The 13237-nt window shown below is 42.7% G+C and overlaps 1 protein-coding gene across 2 annotated transcripts in view; it reads right to left on the reverse strand.

The window, feature by feature from the left end:
- The window catches only part of CAPZB (capping actin protein of muscle Z-line subunit beta), a 35071-nt gene extending 24283 nt beyond the window's left edge, over positions 1-10788 (reverse strand). Inside the window, exon 1 of one of the 2 annotated variants that reach the window (XM_075189979.1) lies at positions 10637-10787. In XM_075189979.1, coding sequence (XP_075046080.1) covers positions 10637-10639 — 3 coding nt within the window. In that variant the 5' untranslated portion in view covers positions 10640-10787. Of the gene's footprint in view, positions 1-10636 lie in introns of both variants that reach the window. The other variant, XM_075189978.1, reaches the window with a different exon arrangement.
- Positions 10789-13237: the final 2449 nt, after the last annotated feature.

Here is a 13237-nt window from a genome sequence, read left to right on the forward strand (position 1 = left end):
AATAAATCAGGCCCACAATGATTAATATATCCAGTTGTAACCAGGAATAGGAACTGGTGAATTTTAGGTGCAGTAGTTCCTTACAGACGGCTCTAGACAGGGAATCCACGTGGCCTTGGGTGGTTGATACCGGAATGCGCCGACGTAGTGAATAGCAGCACAGGCAGAGATCAGGTTGTCTCTCCCAGCTCTGGTGAGCAGTGAAAGCTGAGAGGTGACAGGATCCTGGTATGTGAACGTCTCTCTCCTAGGATCATACAACGCAGACACGGCCTGCTGCAGACACTGTTCCTCTCTCCCTGTCACTACTTTATATCTATATTACCAGATTATTTGTGCAACTCGCACTTTCCGGACCGAATACAGGAGCGGCCACATGTAAATAAATGCAACAGGTGGGAATGGACTTTAAAGACCTGAGAGCAAGATATGCCCATCAATAAAACACAGAAGCAGCCATGTCAATGTATTTTTATAACATCATCATCTATTTATATAGCGCCACTAATTCTGCAGCGCTGTACAGAGAACTCACTCACATCAGACCCTGCCTAATTGAAGCATAGAGTCTGAATTACCTAATATACACAGACAGACTAGGGTCAATTTACCTACTAGTATGTTTTTGGATATAACCAATTTCATGGTGGGAGAAGGGCCACTAAAACACGACCACGGATTAAGTGTACAAAGCATTAAAACAAACACACTTTAGCCCATAAAATAGCCGTAAAAAGAAATATATAAAGATAAAACGGAGGCTACGCATACAGTTTAACATACAAATCACGTATTTCTCAGAACTGTGGAAAGACAGCGCTGAAGCCTCAGGTTTCGGTTGTATTATTCATTAAGATTACGTTGCTTATTCTGCTGGGAGAAGTGGAATAAACAAGAGGAGAATTTGATGTCTGGTGATACGAGTTGCCTCCAGCGACCTCCGACAAGCCAGGAAACCGATACAATACACATAGCAGCAGTCCGTGTAATCGCGTGAAGAGAGCAGACGTCGGATCTTGTTTACAATATATTCCTGTAACCCATTTACTGCAGAATTACATCACAAAGTCAGACACTACCAGGCACAGTGATAGCGCTGGTTAGAGAGCGCAGCCCTGATCACACGCTTACACCCCTGAGCACTAGGTGCAGTCTATGGGGATGGTCAGGAAACAGTCACATAGGGAACATAAATGCACCAAAATGTTGCAGACAAATAGAGAAGACACTGCAGATGGCTGTAGCTTATTTTAGTCCGACTCACACGGTTACACTAAGTCACACGTGCACTTCCCTCCGTAGATAAGAAGCAAAAGTCACACTTAACAGAGCTTTGTTCAACATTTACACGAATTATCATTTTACAGCACTGTTGGTAACCACAGAAATCTGCAGACGATTTACAGACAATTAGACATTTGCAGAGAAACAAAAAATAGTTGTTTCCTTGTTCCCCTTCCCGAATCAGTGAGCAGAATATGGATTCTATCTCCTCTTATCTGTAAGATAACAGAAACCTGTTTATGTTTCACCAGGTGGCAGAACAGGTTCCCGGATATGTGGGATCTTGTTACTCGCAGACATAGGGGTCATTATATGGTCCTCGTGGAAAGCAGGAGAACACGTAATAGCTGCCTTGTCTTGACAAGTGGATGCAGACGTTTCCTGGGATGTAGCAATATTCACGAGAATACAGACTATCCATTCACAAGACACTATGTGAATATTAAATATTGGTTCAATCGGAAAAAAAAATGTCTGCCTCCTGTTTGTAGGTGCGGTCATACGGAACGTATGGTAGCTGGATAAAGGAGGACGTCACAAATAAATTAGAGGGAAAATGACAAACAAAAGACACGATTGTTTAGTTGACAATCCCATTATTCTCATAAGGACCATTTGACACTCATGCAATTCTTCTCTTGGCATATAAGGAGTCAAATTCAGGCGTGAAGAGGTCTGATGTCAAACTGAAATATATATTTATTTCCCCCCCCCCCCCCCCCCAACTTGAAAACTAGAAACTGGAGAACTCACAATACCCAATATACACATCTTTAGTGGAGGCCTTACAATAAATACTAATTCTCTCGGCAATTCACAGACGCAGGTCGAACTTAATCTGTACAAACAACAAGTAGGATATTCCATCAAATTGTTTACATACACGCCCCCCCCCATCCCTGACATGTCCAGTTTGTATCCGCAAACAGTTATTGTAAAAGGTTACTGCAATTTTGGTTATCTCCCCAGCAACCACCAGCGTCCCCACCCTCAACAACCAAACCAGCTCTGACCATTCACAGGAAATAGCTTCAATAGGTCTTATTACACCCAAGTAAGGTTTTCCAGAAGGGATTTACGTTTTTTGGCCATATACTGGAATAAATATTCAAATCTAGAATTCTAATGGCCTTATATGAGAGAATAACAAATATGTAAAATTGGTGCAGATCTGGATATTTGGCACCTGTACCCGATTCAGTGTCACACAAGAGACTCGAATAATACACCGTTTGCAATACGTAGGTGTCTAATGTAAATGACCAATCAATATATATAAAATTATTCCTGACGGCACAGTATTCAGCAAGCTCACTGCTGTACTTATTTCCCAGAGCTCTCCCGTCACTCTTGCTAAGTGGGGTCATACTCATAGATTACAATATGGTTTGGGGTTGTATCCTATTGGCGAGATATAGGCGCTAGATCACTGGGGGTATGGCCGGGTTTGCAATGGAGATAAACCATGAAACCATGTCTGTAATGTACGTTACCCAGTGCTAGACTCTTGATGTCACAGGACCTTTAAAGCCAAATTGGGAAGATCCAGATAACCAGAATTTTGCTCTCATTGGATTTTAACTGTTTACAACAGAGTTTCAAAAAAATCAGTCCTCAGGGAGACCCCACAGGTGTAGTCATTACTGGCTGACATTATAATTACACCACCTGTGGATCTGTTACAATGTGTCAGCCAGTAATGACTACACCTGTGGATCTGTTACAATGTGTCAGTCAGTAATGACTACACCTGTACTCCAGCAGGGCGATATGGAAACATGCTCTGTTAGGGGAATGATCATGCTATATGCAGTAACTAGGGCACTCCTAGAAATATTTTATCACCTACACTACCTAATATTAGGGTTACCAAATATGTGCAATTTACTGAATGTTTGGCCAAGATAGGATTCCGGCAAATGTCTACTTATTATTTTTCATCATTACCCTGAGAAATCCTGATGAGTCAGGAGAGATAACAGTGTTATAACCATCACGGATAGATTCAGTGTAACCTGGATCTACCACATGCCAGCCATTGAGAGGTACAGGCTGCTGCTGGATTGTGGGTAAGACCTACCTTCCGTTAGGAGAATCTCAGGTGCCTGCTGGTTACAGTGACAATAAGACTGACTGGAAATATTGAATCAATGGACACAGTCTGGATACAAAAATGAAACTGGACAGAATTTTGCCTACAACATATCACCAATACCTCACAGTTATTGCATGCTGCGTTCCTAATACTACATTATCTTACAATGAGTTCTACTACATACATCACAACAATATCACTCAGTACTTATAAAACAAGTTATACGGCTAGGGTTACTATGTGGGGATTCTTCTGAAGCATAATCACAGAATAACATGTAGCAAAGCATTCATTGTGTCGCAGCTTATTGTGGAGTTATTGTGAGCAGGGGCGCAGTGAGTGTGGATTTAAGGATAAAGAAACAAGTCTTGGATGATACAAAAGAAACAAGTCAGGAACAGTAACAATTGTTACCAGCGTAATTCTCTGGCTGACCGACGGATCACAAGTTACAATGAGGAAAATGTGTCAAGAACTTATAAAAGGTTCCGTGGAACTTCAGCAAAGATCAGCTAATTTCTCAACTACTATGAGGGAGGATGAAGAGAAGACACCACTACATTGTGTGGATAATAGTTACCAGGCCACACAAAAACTGCCCTATAACCTCCACAAATGTCCATAGTACTATTTAGGTACATTTTCTATTTAAAGACACTGTCAGAATTAAAGCAACAGGAAGCCACTGACAAGAGACACACAGTATAGAGTTTCCACATATGTAAAACTACTAATGTGGCAGAATGTGCAGCTTACTGGATACTCAGCCAGGTGCCTCACACCGAGCTGCCTGATCAATATAACAGAACGCGCATTTACTAACAGCAGAGACCATGGAACAAGCCAGACCTCAGGAGCCTTAACACTGTTTATTAAAGAGAGGATAACGTGTATAATAAATATGAAGTAGTATTTATAAATATTACGCACCATTTAATGCAAGTTTGCAAACATTACACAATAAATATTTTTTGTTTGTTAAAGCTAAAATTCAAGTGACAATCAAAACATATTATTAATTGTGCAGAATCTGTTTAGACATCCGAGGTAAGACAGGGTGACCGTTTCATGTGCCGCAATATGGACACTAAGCAAGACCACCGGACCACAACAGAGTGGGTCACAAGTACCATAATACTTTCTGTTCTTCGGAACGAACGATTTACCACCTGGTAAAACCAATACTGAAAGTAAGAAATTATTTATCAAAATCGATCCTACAATGTTGCCAGATCTAATGACTGTTTGGTCACAAAGCCATCAATGCTAATGAAGATATGAGCAGCTGCCGGTAATCCAATCGAATTGAATGAGACGATGCTGGGGCATAGTTCTTATTTTGGGGCAATACAAGCAGAGACAAGGGGCCAATAAAACTAATAGAGTACTGATTTTCTTTTAAAACCAGTTTACTTTTTCATTCTCTATGTAAGCACCGGTTGACACTCATCGCAACACGGACACAAATAAGAAAAAAGTATATTGCACTAATCCTGCAGCCAAACCTCAAATTACACAACACCCCAGTGGAACAGAAAATATGCTCAAGTCCAAGGAGACTTTTCAGTGGCACTTGTGGAATATTCCACATAAACACAATTAAAGATCCAGTTCATCCATAAACCTACTGTACTGTTAAATAAACTCTGCGTGATATATACACAAACTGTTATATTGTCACGTTACTTCCAAACTCCCTTATATACACACACACAAATTATATTATATATATATATATATATATATATATATATATATACACATACACACACACACACACATACATACACACACATACATACATACATACAAATACCAACAAGAATAAATCCATGTAATAGCAATGCGTTCTAACACGCAGAATCCCACAGGCCCCACATTACTAAATTAAAGGAAACATTCCTGACATTATTAGGACACAGGAATAACATTTTCTTGTACGACTGTCCTATTTCTTCACATTTCACAGCACAGTTTATGGCAGGTCACTAATTAAAACTCATTTTACTGGTGAAAAACTTCAAGGTACACAGTCTCCATATTGCAAATCCCGTGGAAAGAGACAGTCTCTACACGTCAGTCTTCTGCACGTCAGACAAACACGTATGTGGTGGTCACAGACAATAGTCTATGTGTAATTCTGTGACTTCAGACACATTCGGGGGCACTTCATAAATTAAGGTCTGTGCACATCTCACACCCCAAAAACAGTAACTAAGAAAGTCGTTTTAGGTGTTTAATTTAACTTTGAGCTCTCTATATAAAGTGTAGGCAGATAGTCTACGCATCTAATCAGCATATGCCCAATCTACTGTGTGGGAGCAGGGCTGGCAACGCTGTATGTCGGCTCAGATCAGTTTTATGTCCGCTTGGCTGTGTCACTCTGGGGTGAAGGTGGTCCACAAGACTGGGGGGTTGGCATGTGGCCTCTTGACTTATCTGCACAATGTACCCAGGGTAGATCCACCACCACAGGGAGGAAGAGGAAGCAGCCTGCGGTTTTTTACATGCAAATGATATTACGAAACAACATAAGATTAGTAAGTAGTTCAGCAAACTTCCTGCATCCCTTGCAAACCTACACAGAGATACAAAACTATTATTTCTGTAAGAGAGAAGTACACAAATAGCAAGAAGGGGTCAGCTGTTATCACTTCACACTGAACTGCATATATTTGGAAACGACGTGCTGTGGGACAGAGGGCAGGCGGCTTACTCCTAGAGTCATGTGACAGCGCTCACCGCCACTAGCTGATCCCACAGGTCAGCGGTCCGCACGCAGTCACACCTTTTTTTCCTCCCCAAGTATTGGACAAACAAAACAAATAAATATATATATTACATGCAGCGCTCAGGTCCAGCTGGTACTTGAAGCAAGAATTAGTGCGCAGTGACCGGACTTTACCGATAAAAAGCCATAATCTCTATGCTCGGATCCAAACGCCACTGAACAGGAGACACTAGTCTATTTAAGCAGCTCGCTTGGAGTCAGTCTACATTTAACAGACGGTGAACGCCAGCCAGTCATGTGGATATTAAGATTTTGATCACAATGATCAATGCAGCGTCAGTATAGATTGACAATTTGGAAGATATGAGCTTCCCCCATTAATGCTCTTAGTTCTATTCTCCGTGAATTCTGCACCTACAAAGTGTCAGTCTGTACTGTCACCGTAGTTACCATAAATAGAGTAGTCACACTCAGAAGGGGACCCCTAATGCCAGTGTGTATATGCACCTAAGAGCTCAGGTAGCAGGAAGGTTTCTCTCACCTGACAGAATTTTTGTTCTCAGTATACAATGACCACCCGCCCACCTCAACAATACAGCTCGGAGCCAGGTCAGGCGGAGACAGCAAAACAGATTTATGTCCGTTTAAAATGTTAATTTTCACATCAATGGACAGAAAGTAAAACTACATAACTTAGTTATATTTTATTTTTGGAGTTTAGTTCCACTTTTAAGAATGCAAAATAATGTGTAGAAAATCATTTAGGTAAATTACAGTCTTCCTCCACCTACAGGTAACCTGCAGGTCAGACAAGAGGCTCCTTTCACCACACACGGAGATAATGTAACATACAACAGAGTATCACAGTATAAAGCAGCCTTTGCTCTCAGGAAGTAGAGCTGCCTAATACCATCTACCACATGAATACACGTACAGAGCACATAGAACCAGTAATATCACTTCTACACCAGATGACAGTGTACACTACACTGTACCATTGTGTCCCCTCACCTGCCCACTGTGACCTACGGCTGCCACCATAGCACCCCCCAGTGCAGAACGTCACACATCCCTCTGTACTGAGCGTCACAATAACATTACAGAACTTCCTGCAATCCATCCCAATACCCAGTATAACAGGAGGGGTCTATATCCCCCGACGTGGCTGGTGAACGCAGGAAGTAATAGTGAGTAGGGTGGTATTTAGTGGTGCTGCTCTCTGTATATGCCCAGGGTAGGGAATAAGATGTTATATAGAGGTATAGACACAGGGTAGTGAAACGGGTGCTCTATGAAGACACTTTATAGGCACAGACCGTTGTACTGTGGGTGTGATCAGGTCGTTCTAGAGAGGTACAGGGAGTGATTATGACGTTATACAGAGGTCCAGGCAATGACTAGGTCATTATATAGAGGTAGAGCATGGAATAGGACGTTATATAGAGGTACAGACATTGATTAGAGCATTATAGAGGCGCAGGGAGTGATTAGGGTGTTATATAGAGATAGAGCAGTAAATAGGGCGTTATACAGATGTACAGGCAGAGAATAGGGCGTTATATAGAGGTAGAGCAGTAGATATGGCATTATATAGGGGTACAGGCAGTGACAGGGTGTTATATAGAGGTAGAGCAGGGAATAAGGCATTATATAGAGGTACAGGAAGTGACAGGGCATTATACAGTGGTACATGATGGCGATTCGGGTAAGGAATAGGCCATTATACAGAGGTACAGGCACTGATAGGAAGTTATATAGAGGTAGAGCAGGGAATAGGGTGTTATACAGAGGTACATGATAGTGATTAGGGCGTTATATACAGGAACAGGCGGGGACAAGGTATTATATAGAGGTACAGCAGTTATTAGGGCGTTATACAGAGGTACTTGATTGTGATTAGGGCATTATATAGAGGTACAGGCAGTGACAGGGTATTATATAGAGGTAGAGCAGTTATTAGGGCGTTATACAGAGGTACAGGCAGTGATAGGGTATTATATAGAGGTAGAGCAGTGATTAGGGCGTTATACAGAGGTACAGGCAGTGACAGGGTATTATATAGAGGTAGAGCAGTAATTAGGGTGTTATACAGAGGTACAGGCAGTTTATAGTAACATAGTTGATGAGGTTGAAAAAAGACACCAGTCCATCAAGTTCAACCTATTTTGGATCTCCTGCGATCCTGCACTTATATTTGAAATTAATCCAGAGTAAGCAACCGCCAATCTGTTTCAATTGTGAAAATCCCCCCAGACTCAATATTGCAGTCCTATTTTTACCCTATAACCACTAGTATCCTTCATTTTAATTAACGGTCGTATCCCTGGATACACCTTTCCGCTAAAAATTTGTCTAACCCTTTCTTAAACATATCTATTGAATCTGCCATCACAATCTTCCCAGGCAATGAATTCCATATCTTGACTGCCCTTACTGTAAAGAACCCTTCCCCTTGCTGGTTGTGAAATTTCCTCTCCTCTAACCTTAGGGGGTGACCACGTGTTCTGTGCATAGTCCTTGGAGTAAAAAGTTCCCATGAAAGCTCTCTGTATTGACCCCTAATGTATTTGTACATAGTAATCATATCTCCCTTTAGACGCCTCTTTTCTAAAGTAAACATGTCTAAACTGGCTAACCTTTCCTCATAACTTAATGACTCCATACCCTTTATCAATTTTGTCGCCCTTCTCTGAACCCTTTCTAGTTCCAAATTATCTTTTTTATAGAGTGGTGCCCAGAACTGTACTGCATATTCAAGATGAGGTCTTACCAATGATTTATACAGTGGCAAAATTACACTGTCTTCCCTGGCATCTATGCCCCCTTTTATGCATGCCAATACTTTGTTTATAGTAACATGTAGGTAGAGCAGTAATTTGGGTGTTATACAGAGGTAAAGGCAGTGACAGGGTATTATATAGAGGTAGGGCAGTGATTAGGGTGTTATACAGAGGTACAGGCAGTGATAGGGTGTTATATAGAGGTAGAGCAGTGATTAGGGTGTTATACAGAGGTACAGGCAGTGATAGGGTATTCTATAGAGGTAGAGCAGTAATTAGGGTGTTATACAGAGGTACAGGCAGTGATAGGGTATTATACCGAGGTACATGAGGGTGATTAGGGTGTTATACAGAGGTACAGGCAGTGACAGGGTGTTATATAGAGGTAGAGCAGTGAATAGGGCGTTATACAGAGGTACAGGCAGTGACAGGGTGTTATATTGGTGTAGGGCGTTATACAGAGGTACAGGCAGTGACAGGGTGTTATACAGAGGTACATGAGGGTGGATCAGGGATGGGATAGGCCATTATACAGAGGTACAGGCAGTGACAGGGTGTTATACAGAGGTACATGAGGGTGGATCAGGGAAGGGATAGGCTGTTATACAGAGGTACAGGCAGTGACAGAGTGTTATATTGGGGTAGGGCATTATACAGAGGTACAGGCAGTGACAGGGTGTTATACAGAGGTACATGAGAGTGGATCAGGGAAGGGATAGGCCGTTATACAGAGGTACAGGCAGTGACAGGGTGTTATATTGGGGTAGGGCATTATACAGAGGTACAAGCAGTGACAGGGTGTTATATAGAGGTACAGCAGTGAATAGGGCATTATATAGAGGTACATGAGGGTATTTAGGCCGTTATACAGAGGTACAGGCAGTTATATAAAGGTAGAGCAGGGATTAGGACGTTATACAGAGGTACAGGCAGTGACAGGGTGTTATACAGAGGTACAGGCAGTGACAGGGTGTTATACAGAGGTACAGGCAGTGACAGGGTGTTATACAGAGGTACATGAGGGTGGATCAGGGAAGGGATAGGCCGTTATACAGAGGTACAGGCAGTGACAGGGTGATATATAGAGGTACAGCAGTGAATAGGGCATTATATAGAGGTACATGAGGGTATTTAGGCCGTTATACAGAGGTACAGGCAGTTATATAAAGGTAGAGCAGGGATTAGGGCGTTATACAGAGGTACAGGCAGTGACAGGGTGTTATACAGAGGTACATGAGGGTGGATCAGGGAAGGGATAGGCCGTTATACAGAGGTACAGGCAGTGACAGGGTGTTATATTGGTGTAGGGCGTTATACAGAGGTACAGGCAGTGACAGGGTGTTATACAGAGGTACATGAGGGTGGATCAGGGAAGGGATAGGCCGTTATACAGAGGTACAGGCAGTGACAGGGTGTTATATAGAGGTACAGCAGTGAATAGGGCATTATATAGAGGTACATGAGGGTATTTAGGCCGTTATACAGAGGTACAGGCAGTTATATAGAGGTAGAGCAGGGATTAGGGCGTTATACAGAGGTACAGGCAGTGACAGGGTGTTATACAGAGGTACATGAGGGTGATCAGCTAGGGGACAGGCCGTTATACACGCACTCTCTATATAAAGGCTCAGGGTCCCAGCTCTCCCTATATAACCGCCCTGTGTAGTTGCGTCACGGGCTCAGTGACAGGTCCCACCCGTCACCCACGGGTGTCTCCCTCTCCCCCGGCCGGGTGTCCCTTGTTACCATGGCTGCGGTGGGTGAGGACCGGGTCAGGTGGGCGGGGCTGCTCTCCGGTGCGGTAACGGGTCGGTATCGCTCTGCCCCGTAGGCCCGGCGGCGCCTCCACTTCCTCAGGACCTAGGAGTGAACATCCGGGTCAGCGTCTCCCTGACCACTCCCACCACACGGCCCGTCCACCAATCAGAGCGCTGCCTCCCAGCCATCACCAAGTATGGAGAGCGTGACGTCACTGACAGAGGGGCGGGACCAGGGGAGGCGGGGCAGAGGCGGGGCTAGATGTATTAATATTAATGAGGAGAGAAAGTGTGTGACCAGGTCCTATAATAATATAATAATAATAACACTATAATAATAAGAATAGACTATGGGCTGTGTGTGACCAGGTCCTATAATAATAATATAATAATAATAATAATAACACTATAATAATAAGAACAGACTATGGGCTGTGTGTGACCAGGTCCTATAATAATAATATAATAATAATAATAACACTATAATAATAAGAACAGACTATGGGCTGTGTGTGACCAGGTCCTATAATAATAATATAATAATAATAATAACACTATAATAATAAGAATAGACTATGGGCTATGTGTGACCAGGTCCTATAATAATATAATAATAATAATAATAACACTATAATAATAAGAATAGACTATGGGCTGTGTGTGACCAGGTCCTATAATAATAATAATATAATAATAAGAATAGACTATGGTTGACTGGCAGTGAAGGGAGTATTTATTGATCATTTCACGGATGGCCGTAGTGTGTGAATGGGTTTCTATGGAGACTTTAGGTTACATTTGAACTGCATCAGATAAATAATGCAGATTTTATTTTACAAGTATAATAGTGAACAAAAGTTTTCTGAGAATCTCCTAGTTTCAATTCCGCACAATGTGTCTCTGGAACGTCCCATGAGGTGCGAGGGAGAATGAGCGGAGATTCCCTACTGTAATGCATAGTTGCCAAATTTTGAGATCTCCCCTCCGGGAGACCGGGGGCGTGGCTACGCAGATTGTCTCATTAAGTCCAGCCCCTCAGTTATACGTCACTATTTTCGGCCTATCGGAACAGGGACGGGCCACGATGACGCGACTTACGTAGCCACGACCCGACGATCATGTGAATCGCGGCCCCTACCTACTTCACTAACGAAGTGAGTAGGATGCGGTAGGTTGCTCTGCTTTCTCGGGAGTTTGGGAGGACTCCCAAAAATTTGTGAGTCTCCCGGACATTCCGGGAGAGCAGGGCAACTATGCTGTAATTGAAAAGAGTAGAGAATTACCACACCAGGTATAGATTTCCAGACCTTTCCCCTAAATATATTTTAAGTTTTAGTCATACATGCCTACTTTCAGGCAGTGCAGTCCGGGAGAGGGGCGTGACTAGAGGGCGGGGAGCCGTCAATCGCGTCATTTTGGCGCGGGGCCAAAATGACACGATTCACAGCGAATAACGTTCTTTTGGCCAGGGAATTGCGGGATGCGGGAGACTTGCCTGCTCTCACAGGAGTCCGGGAGACCGACACGGATTTCGGGGGGTCTCCCGGACATTTTGGGAGAGTTGGCAAGTATGGTTTTGGTTGCCTAGGAAAAAATAATCCTAATGGGTGTTCCCAACACATAGCATTAGAACATCAAAAAAAAATAAAAGGAAAAGAGGAATAGGATGTGTATTTCAGGGGCACTCTGGGGTGGCAATTAAGTTAAAATATAAACTTTATTGGGTATACGTTAAAACAGAGAAATTGGTTGGATAAAGAGCAAGGAGGAGGTGATAGTCAATTTCTTTTTCTTTATGTCTCAGCAATATTTGGAGACCATATCATGAGTGATTTATATTTACATCTATATGCATAATATTATAACATTTTGTGGTAGCAGCGAGGTTATGCAATTTATTTTGCATTTTAATCACACAGTACACATATTATCTTTTATTCATTGGTTTTAATTATTTTATCCAACTATGCTGTAATGGCTGATAATATGCACAGCCAGTCATTGTGGTGATGTACGGCAGCATATCTCTGGCAATTAAATTCTCCCCAGAGGCAAACAGAGGGGGGGGGGTTTCCTAGTGCCTGGAAACCCCCCATACAAGCCTGCGGCACTATATAATTGAGGTGGCTGGACCCTGCCCCCGCTTCACACGGCTCTTCTTGAAAAGAGAGAGCTGCGTGCACCTAACAGTAGTGCACGCAGCATTGCCCATGTATATTATGGGGATAGGGAGAGGTGGAGAGCAGCCAAGCACTCTCTAAAATTATGGCCACGCCCCCAATCACATGCATGCTGGTCACGCCCACTGGCGGCATGGTGTGGAAACCCCCCTCTACAAATCCTGCGTTTGCTCCTGCCCCCCTCAGTGGGCAGAGGATACAGGCGCACCTTGATGTACACTAGGTGGACTGTGATGAGGCGCACTAGTGCAAATCTAAGGCATTTTGAATGACAATGAAGCGTGTATTGTAAATAAGACCCTGTGTATAACCAGCATCTAATAATAATAATACATTATTAATTATATTATTATTATGATGATTATTATTAGATTCGTAATGAGAATAGAGTGTCAACTCTGTGTGACCAC

This window comes from Mixophyes fleayi, chromosome 11 (assembly GCF_038048845.1).
Source record: "Mixophyes fleayi isolate aMixFle1 chromosome 11, aMixFle1.hap1, whole genome shotgun sequence".
Lineage (NCBI taxonomy): Eukaryota > Metazoa > Chordata > Amphibia > Anura > Limnodynastidae > Mixophyes > Mixophyes fleayi.